The sequence below is a fragment of the Ursus arctos genome, unplaced genomic scaffold (assembly GCF_023065955.2).
Source record: "Ursus arctos isolate Adak ecotype North America unplaced genomic scaffold, UrsArc2.0 scaffold_9, whole genome shotgun sequence".
In the NCBI taxonomy this organism is placed as follows: Eukaryota; Metazoa; Chordata; class Mammalia; order Carnivora; family Ursidae; genus Ursus; species Ursus arctos.
In genome coordinates this window covers 11,209,498-11,228,709 of record NW_026623111.1, presented here as the reverse complement: position 1 = coordinate 11,228,709, position 19,212 = coordinate 11,209,498, and the positions used below count along the sequence as shown (strand labels likewise).

Here is a 19,212-nt window from a genome sequence, read left to right as displayed (position 1 = left end):
TGAGCTGAAACCGCCACTGGAATTTCGTTGGTATTCCTGGAAGCTGCAAATGCCCCATATCAATTTCCAGAAGCAGAACCAAGGACGAGAGGAATGTGTTTCACCCGTAGTCTCGTTATAGAATTGTGACAGGACTCCGCACCTTGCTCACCAGGGTGGCCGATTGTGGGGAGGGTGGCATTCACAGCAGAGGACCTGCTCGGTCCTGGGGAGGAACCTCTTGGAACGAACCCGGGCCAGGCCCTGCTTGGAACGCTTTCCTTCTGTACAGAAGGGCGGATAGTATCTACTCACTGGTTCTTGGGAGAATTATATGAGGTAAAGTATGAGAAAACGCTTTGTAAATTAAAAAGGATAAAGGAGACAGAGCAGGGAGGGAGGCTTTTCTCAGGAGGCCTGGCGTGAAGGTTGAGACGGAAGGAGCCGGGGATACCCCCTCCCCCCCAAGGGCATGATGTGTCCTGTGAGCAGGGACAGGGTGGAGGGAGGGCCTTGCAGGTCACCAGCGGCTTGGGTTTTTGTCAGGGGGATGGACCCCTGAAGCCTCTGCCTGAGGAGTGACTGAGTGGATTTTCAGTTCTGGAAATATCCTTGGGCGTGATTGGCCAGAGTAGGCCAGAGGAGAAATAAGAGAAGCAGCCAGGGGACCTGTGAGTGTCCGGAGGTAATCTGGGAGTGAATGAGGAAAGGTGGAGAGTCTTTTGTTTATAATTATCTCCCTCTAAACCTTGCCAAATCCCCAAACCTGCTAATTTTCCTGTGTGTGGCCATTTGGACACTCTGCTTCCCACACTCGCCCGCACGAACCAACTAATACCAGCGTTCCTGGAAAAATGGGACTCAGAGTCCTGAGAAGACATGGGGCTGTTGTTTCCCCTTTTGTCTGCTCCCCCCCCACTCCACTCACAAGGCTAGGCAGCCCAGCACTGTCCAGCAGTCTTTGAAGGTTTTCATGGAACATTTTCGCGCACTCTCATTCTAGGTATGTTTACTGGTGTGGACGCACTCTCATACGTACAAAGTTAAATCAGGAAAGGATGAAATTAAAAATCCGTGCCAGTAGAAGCTTTGACGTTTGCTTCCCACATCCCTGGAGTGAATGCACTGGGCTTTGGCAGCCATTCTCCAAGCAGAGACAAGAACGGCACCAGTGACAGAAACATCATTACCCTTGATCCCCTGCCATGTGCCGGTCCCAACAACAGGTGCTTCATCATGTATTTCCTCAGTGCTCAAAGGAAGAAGAAATGCCCCGAGTCCTGTCCTAGGATCATTTCACTTCCTCCTGTTTTCAGGTGAGTCACCGAGAATGCAGGAGCTCGCTCAAGGTCAAACCTCAGGGAGGAGGAGCTGGGGCAGCGTGGCCCCCCCACTCCTGCTTGCTAGGCCAGGGGTTGCCTCCCCTCTGCACCGGTGCTCGGGTTCCCCACTCAGAGCAGGTGCCCAGGCTCCTGCGGCCTCTTCCACGCACCCCCTCCTCCCCCGACCCCGGTCTGAGCCAGCCCCTGGGGTCTACCCTCCACTCCCAGCCCCGGGGGCATTCAGGGACAGGCCTGGCCGTGTGTCCTCTGAGCACAAACACAAAGTGACCGCGCTCCTCCTCGGTTGAGGCTGCTGCTGATGCGTTTCTCCAAACCCTCGAGGAGTATCAGGACTCATTGTGCCCAGCATGTGGCCTCCGCCGCGGGCCTCCCAGGTCGGGAACCTGCCTCCCTCCCGTCACTAGCTTTGTGGTCTCGGATTCATTCCCTAACTTCTCTTGGCTTCCGCTTTGCATCCGTGAAATGGGCGTGAGAAAGAACACTTGTCCAGCCCTGCTGTGGGGCTGGGTTCACTGCTACGCATCAGGTGCTTGGAAAGGAACCTGGAGGAGGAAGGGCATGGAATGCGCTCGCTGTCATTGTCACGGCAAAGCTGTAACCTTCGGGCACCTTTCCCAGCTACCTGCTTTAAAAGGAAACCTGAGATGTCCAAAAAATCCTAATACTTTGAACCATACGTGATTCAAAATGGCCTATCAAAACAGAACAATAATTTATCCTCGGCTTGGCATTTAATTGGAACTCAGAACATGACAAACGAAAAGAAATCCAACTCCCAGGTCCCTTCCCAGCCTGAAGGACTCTCTTGGGGGACTCAGGCTGCCCTGCCGTTTTAAGTGTGAGCTACCCGCTAACGAACTGGGGAGGTCCCCTAGCACTCGAGGAAGGAAGGAAAATTCCAGGGGAAGAAAGGGCAAAGGGAAACCCAGGGGCCGTAATTGCAGGGGTTTGGAGAGCTTCCTGGTCGATGACCTCGTGGAGGTGCTGGGAGGGTGGGGCCCCTGGAGAGGGGATGGAAGCTTCTCGCCCCTTCTCACATGCCTTGCCCTACAAATCTCTCCATCTGTGTGCTCTCTCACATCCTTTTTTTTTTTTTTAATTTTATTTATTTATTTGAGAGTGAGAGAGGACACGAGCAGGGGGAGTGGCAGAGAGAGAGGGGGAGAAGCAGACTCCCCGCTGAGCAGGGAGCCCCACACGGGGCTCAATCCCAGGACCCTGAAGTCATGACCTGAGTGGAAAGCAGACGCTTAACCAACAGAGTCACCGAGGTGCCCCCATATCCTTTATTATATGAATAGCCAGTTAAATATAAATGTTTCTTTGATTACTATGATTAGATTACTGTTAGAACAAATTACTGAACCTGAGGAGGGTGTCATGGAACCCCCAATTTGTGGTAAGATCAAATAGAAGTACGGGTAATCTGGGGACCCACTACTAGTGATTGGTGTCTAAGTCGAGGGTAGTCTTGTGGGACTGAGCCCTTAATTTGTGGGGTCTGTGCCGACTCCAGGTGTAAGTGTCAGAACTGAATTGTAGGATATCCAGCTGGTGTTGGGAGAATTGGTTGGTGTTGGGAGAATTGGTTGGTGTGGGGAAAAAAAAAACCACCGCACACATCTGGTCACAGAAGTGCTCTAGCGCGGTTGAGAGCGAGTAGAGGATAAAACAGAGAGATTTTCCTTCTCACAGCCTGAATCTCGGAGTTTCTCATGCTCTCTTCCCCCAGAACTGGTCGCCGATTTGATAAGGGGAACCCCCCCCCCAAAGAAACATCCTGGTGTTTCTTTTGCTATCTTATCAGTGAGTGTTTGTTCAATGGGCATTTTCTCAGGTTCTTCATTTTCTTTTACTCTGAAGATATTTCTTTTCTTTTTTTTTTTTTTTAAATTTTATTTATTTATTTGACAGAGATAGAGACAGCCAGCGAGAGAGGGAACACAAGCAGGGGGAGTGGGAGAGGAAGAAGCAGGCTCTTAGCGGAGGAGCCTGATGCGGGGCTCGATCCCATAACGCCGGGATCACGCCCTGAGCCGAAGGCAGACGCTTAACGACTGCGCCACCCAGGCGCCCCTCTGAAGATATTTCTTGATGACTAACTCAGATTAGAAATTGGGATCTGCCGTGGAAATGGGACATCCTCAGACACCAGCCGTATTTCACATGAAGGAAACCGGAGATGCCCAAGCCGAGCACGACAGCAAAAAGAGCAAGTACCTGTCAGCCTACTGGGAATGAACAGGAGTTCTTTCTCCATCTGCAGCCGAACGTGGACGCTTTCATAATCTGCGGGTCTGACTGCCACGAAATCCTCAGCTCTGTGGTCTAAGCCCAAAAGAAAATCCTCGTCATCCTTCGCGCTAAGCAGCTCTTCCTCATCCTGCAGGAAACAGTAAGAAAAATCCTGCTGCGATTAGGAGTCTTAGAAAAACAGTGGCGTTAAACTCACAGTGATCTTTTCCTTTTATCTTTTTAAACGAAAGCATAAAACTCGATGGCCTTTCATGTTCCACAAGCGGGTTTTCTTTGTTTTTTCATCCTTTCACGTGCTAGGAAAATGTCAAAACCAGAATGGACTGACGTCAGAAGAGGTGTGCTGGGCAAAGCAAGCGAAATCTCAAGGACTCTGGCCTCCTTCGAGGGTGTGTATTCTTCCCCAATTACTCCAAGTCCTTGGGCTCAGAAGTTACGTGGAATGTTGACCTTCCCCTCGCAGGGACCCTGGGGCCAGACGGTGTAAGATGTGTCCACACGGGCAGCCCAGCTCCACCTGCACTTCCTGTGGGACTTCGGGGAACTTCCCTGCCCTTCTAATCCTTGGTTTCCTCCACTGTAAGATGGGGATATTAACAGAGCTTACCTCTTAAGGTTTTGTGAGGATGGAATTAACGGATGCATGAAAAATTCTAAGCACTGGGCCTATCATCACAAATGCTAGCTTCAGCATGTTAATTTTGTTTGAATATTTTCCGAACTTTCCTCATTTTCTCTCTTCCTCTTCTCCATCTCCTCTTTACTTTTCTCTTTCTCCTTCTCCTCCTCCTCCTTCTTCTTCTTCTTTTTTTTTTAATTACAGCCTGGTACCCATTTATGAACAACCACCTTTAAAATCCCATGGAGATTTGCATAAGTGGTAGCCTCGGTATCTGCCTCTTCATATTTCCTCCCAAATAAACCAAACAATGAGAAGGGAAGTAAATCTATGTGGTAACCAAGCTCCCAGCACAACCTAAGGACACAGAATGCCAAAAACTTCAAAAAAGTAAATAAGAGAAAAGTGCCCTAATTTCAGAGTATGATTTTTTCTCGCTTGAGCCCCCTTTTGGCTTTGCGGTGAGCAGAGACAGACGGAGAAAAATTGCAGAGAAGACAGACAAGGAGAGCTGCACAGGATCTAAACCTCTGCCAGAAAGACTAAATGCACTTTGAGTATAAAAATACCGAAAAAGGGTCTGAGCAGACAACGCATGGAGTCCAGGGAAGGAGCTTCACGGTAGGGCACGATTTCAAAGGGCAGTTTTAGGAACACAGAGTTTCCAGGGGAGAAACATGCAAAAGGGAGGAGAGGTGGCTTGTGGAGACATGTCATGTCATGATCTCAGAAGCCTACAGGTCTGTTGAGAGCCCTGCCTTCCAGAAGCGGACCCTGGTTCTTTCCCCCTTTCTCTGGGGGCCGTACTTAGTGACTCGCTTCTAAGGAGCAGGGGATGAGTGGGGGTATGCAGCTCCGGACTCCAGATCAGGGAAGGCACTGTGGCCTCCTCCTTGCTTTCTCTTGGTTCACTTGCTTTAGGGGAAATCAGCAGTCACTTCTCGAGGACACTCAAGCAGCTTTGTGGGGAGCTCTGAGCTGAGGCCTCCCTCCAACACCCAGCACCAGCTGGGCAGAACAGCCAGGCACCTTGGAAGCAAACCCTCCCGACCCAGTCAAGCTTTCAACTGATGGCACTCTGGGCCGCCTTGTCTGCAACGTCACGAGACCTCTGGAGTCCCTGAATATTGATTTGTGAAACAATTACTATAGAACAGGCTAAAGTATTCCCAAGCTTCTGTAAAGCTAGGTTAAAAATTACATTTTGATTTTGTTGCTTGGGCTTGCGGTCATATCCAAAAGCTCATTACCAGGACCCATGTCAAAGAGCTTTTTTCCTATTTTTTTCCCCCTAGGAGTTCCGTGGTTTCAGGTCTTATATTTAAGCCTTTAATCCATTTTGAATTAATTTTTTGTGAGCAGTATAAGATTGGGGTCCACTTTCATTCTTTTACATGTGAATACCCAATTATCCCAGCAACATTTATTGAAGAGACTATCTTTTCTCCACTGAGTATTCTTGGCTCCCTTGTCAAATATTAGTTGACCATATGTGCTTGGGTTTATTTCTGGGTTCTTGATTCTGTTCCATTGGCCTATTTGTCTGTTTTTATGCCACTACCATGCCGTTTTGATGACTGTAACTTTATAGTATAGCTTGAAATCAAAGTGTGATGCCTCCTGCTTTGTTCTTCTTCTCAGGATTACTTTGGCTTTTGGGGTCTTTTGTGGCTCCACATAAATTTTAGGAGTGTTTTTTTCTACTTCTGTAAGAAGTGTATTGAAATCTTTATAGAGATTGCATGGAATCTACAGATGGCTTTTGGCAGTATTGACATTTTAATATTAATTCTTCCAATCCATGAACATGGGATAACTTTACATTTATTTGTGTCTTCTTTGATTTCTTTATCAGTGTCTTATACTTTTCAGAGTATTGGTCTTTCACCTTCTTAGTTAAATTTATTCCTAAGTATTTTATTGTTTTTGATACTATTGTAAATGGGATCAATTTGTTCATTCTTTTTCTCAGAAAATTTGTTGTAATTATAAGAAAACACTACTGATTTTTGCTTTTGTTTTGTTTTGTTCTTTAAAGATTTGACTTATTTATTTGAGAGAGACAGCATGGGACAGGGAGAGGGAGAAGGAAAAGCAGACTCCTTGCTGAGCAGGGAGCCCAGCGTGGGGCTGGATCCCAGGACCCTGGGATCATGACCTGAGCTGAAGGCAGACACTTAACCAACTAAGCCACTGAGGCCCCCACACTACTGATTTTTGTATGTTAATATTTTATGCTGCAACTTTACTGAATTCATTGATTAGATCTAACAGTTTTTTGGTTGAGTCTCTAGGATTATTTCTACATAAAATCAAAGCATCTGCAAATAGAGACAATTTTATTTTTTCCAATTCGGATACCTTTAATTTCTTTTTCTTGCCTGATTGCTCTAGCTAAATCTTCTAGTATTATGTTGAAATAGGAGTGGTGAGAGTGGGCACTATTGTCTTGTTCCTGATCTTAGAGGAAAAGCTTTCAACCTTTCATCATTGAGTATGATGTTAGCTATGGTTTTGTCATAGATTGCCTTTATTATGTTGAGGCGTGCTCCTTCTATGCCTAATTTAAGAGTTTTTATCATGAATAGATATTGAATTTTGTCAAATGGGTTTTCTGTACTAGAATTTCTTTCCTCTTTAAAACTTAAAAAATATTATTTATTTAAAAATTGTTTTATTTTTTTAAAAATAAAAAATTTTATTTTAAAAAATATCTCAGTTTCGTTGACATAGAATTGACATATCCAAATCCTTTTTTTTTTTTTTTTTAATGTAAACTCTGCACCCAACATGGGGCTCAAACTCACACTCCAAGATCAAGAGTTGCTTGTTTTACTGACTGAGCAAGCCAGGTGCCTGAATTGCTTTTCTTTTTAACTCTGAGTAATTTTCCATTGTGTGTATACACCATATTTTGTTTATCTGTTCATCTGATGGATACTTGGGTTGCTTTTACCTTTTGGCTATTGAGAATGCTTCTCTCAGTGTTAAGTGTACAAGTATCTGTTTGAGTGCCTGCTTTCTATTCTTTTGGGTATATAACCAGAAATGGAGTTGCTGGAACATAGTAATTCCATGTTTAAATTTTTGAGGAATGACCAGACTGTTTTCATAGCAGCTGCACCATTTTATGTTGCCATCAGCAATGCACAAGGGTCTAATTTCTCTACATCCTTGCCAGCCCTTGCTCTGTTCCTCTTTAATTTCTTTCTTTCTTTCTTTCTTTCTTTCTTTCTTTCTTTCTTTCTTTCTTTCTTTCTTTCATAGTCATTCTAATTTGTATAAAATGGTATCTCATTGTGGTTTTGATTTGCGGTTCCCTAATGATTAGTGATGTTAAGCGTATTTCATGTACTTATTAGCCATTTGCATATCTTCTTTGGAGAGAAGTCTATTCAAGTCCTTTGTCCATTTTTTTAATGGGATGTTTTCTTTTGTCTCACATGTGCCACACACAATTATGGAGTCTGCGTTGTAGCTTGGGTGTGGAATGGGGCACAAAATGCTAATCACCTGTGAGATTGTGGGACGAGAGACAGCAAGGATTCCTGTGCCTTGGAGAGGCACACATTTTGCCTATGAAATGAATCCTAATCATTGTGTGGAGTCTAGCAAGAAAAATCTGTAAACTGCCCTGATCTGCTTTTTTCTCTTTTTCCACAAGAGAAAAATAGACAGATTTAATCAAGGTCCTTATTATCCAAATTGTGGGGTAAAATCAAAAGCTACAGAAAGTAACGTGAACATAGTTTTCCTATGGCTTTTAACTAAGGGGTGGATGAGCTGGTGTGTGTGGTGGAGGCAGGTTTGTCCTCAGCCCCTTCCCTTGTGGCGAAGATGTCATCATCCTCATCACAGTCAACATGGTGGTCACGAACGTCCCCGCCATCCCTCGCCTCGTTACCATCGTCGTATTAAATACCGTTTTGTGCTCTCCTTGCACAGGAGGCTCTTCTTCCTCTCCTTCCTCCTCCTCTTGGTTCGTTCCATCTCTGTTTTTGGCTTTCGGTTTTTCTTCTGATTCCTCTGGTTCAGGATCAAAGTTGAAAGTGAAGAAGTTATAGGCTTCCTCGGCAGAAGGGAAGCCAGGTGGGACCTAAGGAGAAACATCGAGCAAGAGACTTTCGGTTACGAGCTGAGATGAGTGCCACACAGCTCACAGATGGCAGCTTGATGTTAAAGCCATCAGACACACTCTAGGCGTCCCCAGCGTATTACCTTTGCCGAAGGTACGAGATTACCTATCACAAACTTTAACACGTGCAAAAGGCAGTTGGTGACTTTCTCTGATAAGTAACTTTAATAGCCACTTTAAAAAATAAACTAGCAAACATTCTCATAGGCACATAAATACATTATTTACAGCAGTAACAGCTTTTGAAAACATGGTTAAAATACGAGAAAGGAGATTCATTATTTTATAGACCAATGCTGAGATAGTTTTGTTTAATTATGAGCAATCCAGGGGTCTATTAACTTTTTTTAAAAAATAGTTTTTTTTGGTTTTGATTCTTCTTGAGTTGGTACCCCCCTTTTTCCTCATAATGAAAGCTGGTACAACTTAAGAGCTGAACACATAGTCTTAATTGCTAACATTTCCTGCCCTTCCATGCATCCCCCTTCACCCCGTCAGGCAGTATTCTAATCTCTCCTGCTGGGTTCTAGCATTTTAAAAGTAGGAATCAGTTCTCATACTTTTTTCTTGCATACTCCATGGTAATAAGAGTCAGAGTGTATATATATATATATATGCATCTGTCATTGGATATTTTTTAAACACACGAACAAACCAACAAAAAAGATGATTTAAAGCATGCATGACTTAAAAAGACAGGATTTCTCACCGGGGGTTTAGACTTGATTTTTCGTACAGAATCACGGAATTTTACTCTTGAGTAACTTTGGGAATCGTCTTCTTGTTGAGTCCTTTGTACCTCCTCACCTGGCTATATAAGCAGAAAAAAAGGATGGATACAACATTTATTTATTATTTTAAAAAGGTTTTATTTATTTATTTGAGAGCGAGCTCGCACGAGTGAGGGGAGGAACAGAGGGAGAGGGACAAGCGACTCCACACTGAGTGTGGAACCCCACGCAGGGCTTGATCTCATGACCCTGAGATCATGACCTGAGCCAAAATCAAGAGTTAGACGCTCAACCAACTGAGCCATCCAGGTGCCGCAGGATAGACAGAACATTTAAACCAAGAAACTAAAGATGTTCTAAAACGAGCATTAACTCTCAAAGGGGGAACCCTCTGACCATTGGTGCAGACCACCATTCCTAAGGAATGAAATGCTTACAAAAGTCAAATATATTTGAAGATTAAGGTTGCTGAATATTCTCTTACTCAGCTCTGTCTCTCTCAAGGCTAAACAAATACAAAATTTTATACTCAAAGGATCCTAAAACGACAAATGATATTTCTTCTACAGATCAATAGATTCTCTAGTTCACAGAGGAACATTTCCAAACAATCTATGAGGAAAAGCATCAATAATGCCTGGATGTGAATAAATCTGACATACACCCTCCAGGGCACAAGGCCTGTCCTCACGAGTCCCTGGACCTGGGAAGCCAAGTTCTGCCTATGATAGCTCTATGTGTTCATTCTCATCATGGAGGTTCCCTTTGTCCTGTGATGCCCAGTCCACCAAGGGTTGTTCCCACTTCGTCCTCATCTCTGCTTCTAATCTTCCCCTTCCAGAACCTGGCTGCTTCTCCTTTTCCACCCAGCACAATCCAAATGCCATACCTCCCTTTTGAATGACTCCAAACTATTCCAATAGTATATCCAGATTATAAGAAGGGACAAACTTATTCTACCTGTGATGGGAACTTGGTTATAATTATCTGGACCGAGCATGGAATGTCACAGCATGGAATAATTTTCATCAGGGAAAATGGAAAGTAGTGTATTTGCACTGGGCCCCTCTCACATATCCTTCTCAAGACCTACCTGTTTTTCCAGATCACGCAAAGATACTTCCTTTCTTAGACTCCTCCATCCTAAAATGAAACCTCTTTTCTAGAAATCTTATTGTCTGGGGGCCTCTCAGGTGCTATTCTGTCTAGCTTAGTAATCAAACCATGGGCTCTGGAGGCTGACCACCTGGCTGTGACTCCCAACTCCGTCACTTACAGCTTAGACCACTTGTCTTGAGCATCGAGTAAAGCAATGCACCTAAAATATGCCCACAGTTATGGCTCAGTCACGGTGGGTTTTATTACCACATTCTTAATTTTCTTTTTACATGTGTTTGATATCCCTAGTTTGTATTAACATCACATGACTATAAACCTTTTATTTTAGTCTGCCAGAAACTAGAGCCGGAGGCATAGAATTTTACATAAGTGGAACGGCATATGTTCTTTTGATATTGTGATAGATTACACCCGACTGATACCCTGGTTTTTCTTTTGGCTGTGCTGGATATCTAGCTGCATATCGGTGAAATTTCACAGCACCTGGTTTTAGCTGTTCCAAGGATCTCCAGTTCTCATCAGTGGCCTGTGGAGACCCACTCAGACATTCTGAGACTTAGACAAAACCAGAAGGGCCAGGAGCCTCGGGAAAATCTTGCTGGGAACAGAAGCCATGAGACAAACACCCCCTCTTCCAGGTCCTAGGCAGGCTATTCTGAGAAGCATTCTCCTCAGCAGGACCCCGGCAGGATCAAGCCCTGGTCACCACAGCATTAGTCAGCTCAGTCAGAACTGACTTTTCCTCCTGTTTCTTTCTCCCCAGTTCCCAACTTCTGTTCATTGACACCACTTCTCAGAATAAGCCACACAAAGAAGGCATGAAAAATCCTTGCCTCAGGCTCTGGTTTCTGGTGGGAAGTGGGGTCCAGAGAGGAGATAAATTACACCTCCAAGGTCACACAGCTGGTGAGTGAGGTTGGCCATTTAATGCTGGGCAGTTGGGGTCCAGCATCTGGGCTCTTCCTGTCCTCCATTCTTTACTCAATAGGATATAAATGGACCACTTTATCGATATTCCTTCTGGGTTGAGGTCTATACATCAACAAATCTGCTTTGTGAGATATTCTGTTAAAAACCTGAGATCAGGTCTAAAAAAGGGCAGCTGAGTCAATTGTTCATGTAACTTGGCTATTTTTAAGCCTTGTCCATGGTATCATTGAAACCCAACACTGGAAGAGAAAGAAACTGTGGAACCCAGCCTGTCCATCACAACTTCACAGGAAAAGAAGTCACTCATTCCTGCCAGGTCAGCCTGTCCTGTCCTGTCACAGAGGAACGCCACACATGCTGGTTGGTCGTTGAGACATGAGTTGAGCTCTGCACCCCCCAAGCCCCTGACCACTCAGTTTCACTCTTCCCTTTGGTAAGTTATACAGCTGCTGCTGGCCACAGCAGACTTTAAAAAGGCACTATCATGATTAACCTGAATCCAAAGAAATATGAAATATAATGAAATTGAATATTGAAGCTGTTTCATTTTCTAGGCCAAAATGTACAAGCCTGATGCCTCTTCTTCCCTGCAATCGGCTAAGGTAGACACACATGTTTATCTCAGTCAGTGTGCCTTAGAACTTAATTTTCTTCACCAGGACTTTTCCTTTCTTCCTTCCTTCCTTCCTTCCTTCCTTCCTTCCTTCCTTCCTTCCTTCCTTTTCTTTCTTTCTTTCTTTCTTTCTTTCTTTCTTTCTTTCTTTCTTTCTTTCTTTCTTTCTTTCTTTCTTTCTTTCTTTCCCTTTCCTTTCCTTTCCTTTCCTTTCCTTTCCTTTCCTTTCCTTTCTCTCTCTTTCTTTCTCTCTCTCTTTTGTGGAGAGCTAAAATCATCCAGTATTGTCATGGTTCCGGGGCTGTGCTGAAAGGAATTTTATATATTTCTTCTACATTGTTCACCAAAATTCACTTTGACAACCACTTGGGATCATCAAGGAGAAAAAAAAAAACAAAGGGAGGTATTTTTTTAAAAGCCAGTGGACTGGAAGATGAGTTACAGCCCTGATCCGAGAGCCCGTGGCTTAGCTAAGTGAAGACTGAGAGCATTAGCCCTGACCCACCCCTGGAAGTGACCGCTGAACTATCTATCTGAATTAACTATCTCTTTAGTTCTTAAAATATTTTAAAAATACAACTTTTCTATGATAAATGAAACTTTAATTGATCCCCAAACTGATATGAGGTAACCACTAGCCAATTCCTTTTCATTTAAGAAAATTCTAGTACTGTAACCAGTCATTACCTCTACAATACATAAGCTGATTTATAACATGTACCTCTGAGCCTCCTTCCATGTTCTGGTTTGAGAGCCCCTGGCTTGCAAACTGTCTTTTTGGTATAAGCACAATGAACTTTTACTAATGGTACTTCAGGGACAAAAAATAAAAAATAAACTTTTCTGAAAATTAAAAAAATAGAGAGACAAGGCAGTTGATGTTTGCCTCATGTTCTTTCACAAATTGGCCGTGTATGCACGCAGAAGGCAAGGAGAGACTGAAGAGAAGCAGACCGTTCTAGATTGGTCAGCGGCAGTTTTAATAAGCAAGGGATGTCTTGGGTGGTTCAAGATGAGAAGATCCCCGCACCTGCCTGCCAAATCTTAGAAGTTTAGAGGTCCTAACTGAGTTTAGTCAAGTATACCAGACAGACGGTCAACACCACATTTCTGTCTCAAGGCTGTAGCCCTGGGGCAGTTTCTGGGAGTGGGGAAGGCAAGTGGAACATTCATTTCCAGGACAGGGAGGGGGTGAGGAGCCTCCAATTGTGTGGGTCCAGCTCACAGGTCATCCAGTGGTCATGTCTTTTTGATGACCTCTTCCAACACCTCAAATCCATAGAAGGGCTCTTAGGGGATATGGAATATAATAGATATAGGTCAAGATCCTGCTTACAAAAAGCAATAAATACTCTGTAAGCCACGGGAGTATATTTTACTTCCACAACTTAAGCTTTTTTGGGGATATCGTATTCATGGTACACGGACAAGTGAGAGCTGCCATGATTTTGCGAACGGTTATCAGCCAGAAAGTAGAGACAGGCTCAGGGACGCCTGGGTGGCTCAGTCAGTTAAGCATCTTCCTTCAGCTCAGGTCATGATCTGAGGGTCCTGGGATCGAGTCCTGCATCAAGTTCCTTGCTCAGTGGGGAGCCTGCTTCTCTCTCTGCCTGCGTCTCCCCCTGCTTGTGCTCTCTCTGTCTCTCTCTGACAAATACATAAATAAAATCTTAAAAAAAAAAAAAAGTATAGACAGGCTCAGATATAAGAGACCAGGCTATCCTATCACTTAGCCCATCTGACCAGAGGCCGGGATTCACATACTGAACAACATAACGGAAGCGTTTGTGTCAAGCTGATGAGATTTTAGGTAGTTTTTCTTTATTTTCCAATATTTTAAAATTATGGCTCTTACAATGAAGAAAATAATTGGAATCAAAGACAAATACATGTCTCCTCAGCAGAATGGAGCAAGACACTGCCAGAAAGCCATTTCATCAGATCCACGAAAGTTCCTACTAAAGAACCATGGGCCATGACACACGGACACGGCTGTAACTTTCCTTGTAATCATGCAATCTTCGGCTTGTTTAGGACGAATATAGGCAAAGTGTTATAACATCTCATCACAGAAGAAGGGAAACCATCCTCTAAGCAGTCAGTGGTCTTTCCACAGAAATTCCTTTACACCTGTGCTGCTTTGTCTCAAGAGTGAAAACCAACCCAACCATCACCATCAACAACAAACAAGTGGATTAGACTCGCAAACACTTCTCTGAGCCATTCGCTCTGTTCTTTCTTTCCTTCTTCTACCCTCTTACAGGCATGTCCTGACAAGACTTTCCTCTCTCTTTCACTGCCTTTCTGTCTCCTCCTGGGCCTTAACTGTCAGTTTTTCTCCAAGTGTCAAGACCTTCCTCACTGAGTCTTCTTTCTGTCAGGAAACAAAGGCCACTCAAAACTTCAAAACTCACCGCAGCAGAAATGCTTCCTAAACCCGTTTCTCCAGGCCTGGTCCCTTCCTTTGTACGTGATTCTACAGGCACACATTGACATGTCCCTCCAGCACCTCAGACTCAAACAAAAATCCCTCCAGTGCATTCAAACCACCTCCCCAGCCTGTGGTCCACTGCTTTCCATGGCTTGTAGGAAACCACTGAGGCCCCTTCTAGGACATTCAAGGCCCCCACCATCCCACTCCTACCTCTCTCTGCTTCCCAGGAAGATCCACACATCCAGAAACGCTGACCCACAAGACAGACTGGGAATGAGAAAGAGCTGGAATCTGATCCCCACTCCTGCATGCATGCCTTGTGACCTGGGGATGGCCTCGCGGCCACTGTGAACCTCGCTTTGCGCATCTGTCAAATGTGTATGAAAACAATAGAACCCACCCCATTGGGGTGCTGGGATAATGACATATGAGAACATGGGCAAAACACCTGGCTTGAGCCGGACTCTATAAATAGCAGCTATGAAGATTATTGATAAGTGTTGAATGTCTCCTCTGAGCACAGCTCTGTTCTAGAAACTTTCGCTGGAAATGTTATATTCTGCTTCACTGTCTTTGATGGCAAAGTAGAGAAGGCCCATTTCTCACCTCCGTGCCAAATTCAGTCTCCAATTCTTTCTCCCTGGGACTTCGTAAGCGCCTGGGCCGAGGGGTGGGGATTTCCTGCAGCAACGTGCTTTCTGCTTTGGACTACAAAGTCAAACAGAGAATCACTGCTGGGTAGCGTCAGGAATGCTGCGAAAACCTCAGTCACCATCTTGGTAGAAAACAATCTGTAAAAACTACACACTGCACTTCTTTGAGAGAGAAGAGCAAGTGAAATGGTTAAGAAAAATGACGCTGAATACTTCTTAAGCATAATTCTCCACCTGTGCCAATGTTAAATACCACATTAATATTTAAAACAAGAAAAACAAATTTAACGACATTCAAACCCACACAGTTTTGAGCAGACAGAGCATTCTAGACGAGACCGGGGGAACAGCAATCAGCCACTGAGCAAAATATTCATGTGGTTTTTCTCACCCTTGCCGCTTGTAATTTCTCCCTCATGCGTTCCCTCATGGAAAATTCTGCAAAGCCTGTCCTGGAAGCTGAAGGAATTGGAGGTAAGCCTAAAAAAACACAGGAAAATTACTTTAAAACAACATTTTTTTTTCCAAAGGGAAGATGAGATTAAAAAATAACATGAGAATGTAATTTTATTTTGCAAAGTTAGAACTTTACATAAGCAAACATGAGATCATGCTGACAGCCGTCCATGTGACGTCCTCAGTGCATGTCTTGGCTTCTTTTGGACTGACAGGGCGAACCTCGTTCCGGCAAGGAGCGCCACATCGACTTAACCAAGAGTAAAACGAATGACATTTGACGGTTCAAGGCAGAGACACAGCAATTCCATTACCAGTGGGAAGAGACTTTCCAATTTGTTGAATTGAGAAACAGGCTCGTAGATGAACGGACGGCTAATGAGTTCGGGGTTCAACTTTCAACAGCGTTGATCACTTCAATCAGAGAAACCTTTCTACAGGCCCAAGCCATTGCCCTAGGCGACATCATAGACGTGGCATGTATTTTGAACCTATTGTTAAATATATACGTAAATCTCATGAACCGTTGTACAGCTACGAGTGCGGGGAGGACACAGGTGTTACTACCACCAGGAATCTGGAAGACCTAGACTTTGAGGCCCCCGGGGTAAGTGAGTGGCTCTCCGATCGCATACCTGGGATGTGGAATGTTGGGGACTGTTCCTGGTTCTCTCGTTCCCAATGCTCTAAGCCAGAGTGTTCGGGAACAGAATGTTACCATGCTTGGAGCTGAAGTGCCGAACCGGCGCGGAGTAGGATATAAGACAGAGAAGGAGTTTGGGATTCAATTATGGGGAACCTCTGATGTCACACGAAGGAGCCTAGAACGTATTCTCCAAGCGTGGGGGAGTCCTGAAGTTGCAGGTATGGGGTGGTTGCGTGGAGAGAGGGAGTCAGTGGGAACAATTGCACAGAGGCCACAAGAGGGAAAGGACAACAGGACCCAGGGACCAGAGGGAGGTCATGAGGGTCTCACAACAGCACATCTTCCCAGCACTTGCTAGCATGCCAATCCTCAGGCCAGGCCCAGGCCCACTGACCCAGAGGCTGGAGGGGCAGCCCGGCAGTCTAAGGGATTTAAACACACACTCAAGGTGGAGGACCCCTGGTTTAGAGAAAGAAGGAGGAGGTGATGATAGACGTCTGAGTTTTGACTGAGTTGGCACTGATGGGCCTTATTTGGTAGCAGGGTGTATCTGGGGTGCTGGCAGGACCTGGAAACATGTGCTTGTCCAGCACCCGGGGCTCTGCGCAAAGCCCATGACTGGAGGTAAAGGCCAAGCAAGCATGTCTACCGTGGCGGATGCTGGCGTGTGGAGAAAGCCTTTCCCGGGGCAGAGCATGAAGAAAGAGGGGTTTCTGACACCTTCCATCAGCACTGTTGAGGGGAGGAGGGCTGGCCAGCGCAAGAAAAAGCGAGAGAAGATACTCTATTAGAAGGGAGAAGGAACAGCAGCAGGGAGAAGGAGGAGGAGGGATGGGCTGCAAAGCTCTCTGTTAGTCACAGATTGACGGCTCCTTCAGCATGGGCTTCGGGCAGAAGAGGTGAGGGTCCTGGGCTTCAAAGCTCATTTCTGCAGCCTGGCACTCGGTTTGTTAGGCTGTGTGACAGAAGGACAGAAAATCCTTCTTCCATCAGCCTCCAACCCTGGAACTCACTCCGTGCCTGAAAGGAGGCAGGAAGTAGTTACAGTAAAGATTGCGGTCTTGCGTGTGTGGGTTGAGGTTCAAATTCTTTAAGAGAATCTCCATCAGCGCAATGAAATGACCTTTGACATTCTTTTTTAAATCGTTTAAAAAAAATGATGGAGCCTTACTTTCCATTTTACAGATCTCATCAGTATGGTAGATCCCACCCACTGTTCTGTGCACTTAGAGTCCCAAGACTGTACGGCAGTGGCCACAGTTTGAATTTAAATATTTGTCTGATTATTTGGTTAATACCTGTTCCCTCCCCCGGGTTCCACGGTCCCCAGCCACACAGGGCAGGCGCATGGCAAGCGTCATGAAGTGTGTGTGGTCCCCTGATCAGGGAATGAAAGGGCTTCTGGACTGGTGCTCGCCGAACTTGCTCTCCGGCTGGCCACCCACCTTGCCTCTGCCCTCAAAAGAAGGATGTTCATGGTCGACGACAAGTGTCTTTAAACATGAAAATGCACCTGTTTATTTACTTCCCCTCCTTTTTTTTAAAAAAGAGAATCAGTTCTTCAAGTTTACTTAAAATAGCTGCCATCTATATATAGTTCACTAGAATAATTTTATGTATTTGTCTTTAAAAGAGAGACAAGATGTTTTATTCAACATGATCTCTTCTGAATAAAGAAAATGAAGTGGCTTCTCGACGATTGCTTTTTAAAACTTTGAAAGAGGGGCTCCTGGGTGGCTCGGTCCTGGGATTGAGCCCCATGTGGGGCTCCCTGCTCAGTGGGGAGCCTGCTTCTCCCCCTCCCTCTGTCCCTCCCCCTGCTCATGCTCGCGCTCTCTCTCTCAAATAAATAAACAATTAAAAAAAAAAAACTTTGAAAGATTCTGAAATGGTAAAAAGTAGCTCTTGCTCGATATTTTGGAGTCCATGCTAGCCAAAGCCCTTTCGAGGGTGTGGAGATTTCCTCAGTCCGATCTGCACAACTCGCTGGGGAGGTCTCATTTTCCCAGACAGAATGTGACCCACTCAAGGGCAAAGACCGTGTTGGTGACCTTCGTACCTGGCACTTAGTAGCACTAAATCAGTGAAGGAAAACATACAAAGGAGGGCGTGAGGGAGATCATACAAACAAAAGAAATGTAATTCTCATTTGGGTGAAGCCAGATGATGATGACACAGTTTTTTTAAGATAACATGATGAACCATGTGTCCTCTCATTCACTCCCTTTAACATAATAACTGAGAGAGATTAGGTGCTTTCATTTTCATCTGGGTAGAATCATATAGCAGTGCTTCTTTAAACAACAAGAACTAAAATAACCCTAAGACATTGTTTCCCTTAATTTCGTGTCAGTTGCTTCACTACATTACTACTCTGCTATGTGATCCCAAACTGCGTCTATTTTTCCTGCCCCGGGGACCAGAGCCGACTTGCCAAACCAGAGGATGGCTGTGACCTCACAGTTACACACAGAGGCTCTTTGACAGAGCTGAGCTGACCTGGCATGAATGAAGTTTCTGCAGCGTCCAATGCGAAGGGTGTGAAGAAAATAATTTTAAAAATTAGGAAAGACTTGTTTTGGAGGCATGCAAGAACTTGCAGATAACGAGAGAATGGCCAAGATATTCCGTTAAAAAAAAATATATATATATATATGACATCAATCGGTATGAAATAGGGATTTCCTTGGCAGGTGGTGTTTCTCGAGGACCAGCAGATGATGTCCTCACAATGCCGCTCCGACTTCCCAGGAAACCCACCCATCTCCACGCTGCAGCCTCGTGTTTGCAAATGCTTCTGGATCTTCTGTGCTATGTGTGCTTTACCCATCACTCATGCTCACGGTACCCCATCTCTCTCTCCTTACAGGCTTCACAAAACAGTGGACATTTTTCTCTTAACCACTTCTATTCAACCTGACCCCTCAGGAACCACAACCACTTTCTAGGAAGATAGGCACTGCATTTGGAAATAATGTTGTAGTCTTCTCATCCGTCCCCAAGTCAATGTGATCTTGTTTTTATGGAGAAGTTTCTACGGTTTCTCCTCCACTGTCTGGAAGTCCTCCCCTCTTCCCTTACTGGTGCCAAGAGACTCCCGTCCTTCTTGCAGGGCGTTGTTCTGTGACTCTCACTGCTGAGACCTGAGCTCTCTGTCTACCACGGGGTATTACCAGGACTTTCCAAGGACTTGACATAAAATCAGAAATGGGGTTTTTGGGTTTGGGTTTGGATTTGAATTGGTATCATCTGGATTCACATAGAACAGGTGAGCATAACGATGATTGTGCAGTGACCT

General features: G+C 44.9%; 1 protein-coding gene and 1 long non-coding RNA gene across 7 annotated transcripts in view; one reads left to right on the top strand and one right to left on the bottom strand.

The window, feature by feature from the left end:
- The window catches only part of CC2D2A (coiled-coil and C2 domain containing 2A), a 129,579-nt gene that overhangs the window by 84,716 nt on the left and 25,651 nt on the right, over positions 1–19,212 (bottom strand). For all 6 annotated transcript variants that reach the window (XM_057309750.1, XM_057309751.1, XM_026514430.4 and 3 more), the window contains 5 exons: positions 15,204–15,292; positions 14,766–14,867; positions 9,042–9,143; positions 8,120–8,293; positions 3,543–3,705 (listed from right to left, as the gene is read on the bottom strand). In XM_057309750.1, coding sequence (XP_057165733.1) covers positions 3,543–3,705; positions 8,120–8,293; positions 9,042–9,143; positions 14,766–14,867; positions 15,204–15,292 — 630 coding nt within the window. The remainder of the gene's footprint in view (positions 1–3,542; positions 3,706–8,119; positions 8,294–9,041; positions 9,144–14,765; positions 14,868–15,203; positions 15,293–19,212) is intronic.
- On the top strand, positions 75–17,603 carry LOC125280967 (uncharacterized). Its single transcript, XR_008958443.1, has 3 exons — positions 75–318; positions 983–1,295; positions 15,484–17,603. It is a non-coding gene; the product is annotated as an uncharacterized LOC125280967 (long non-coding RNA).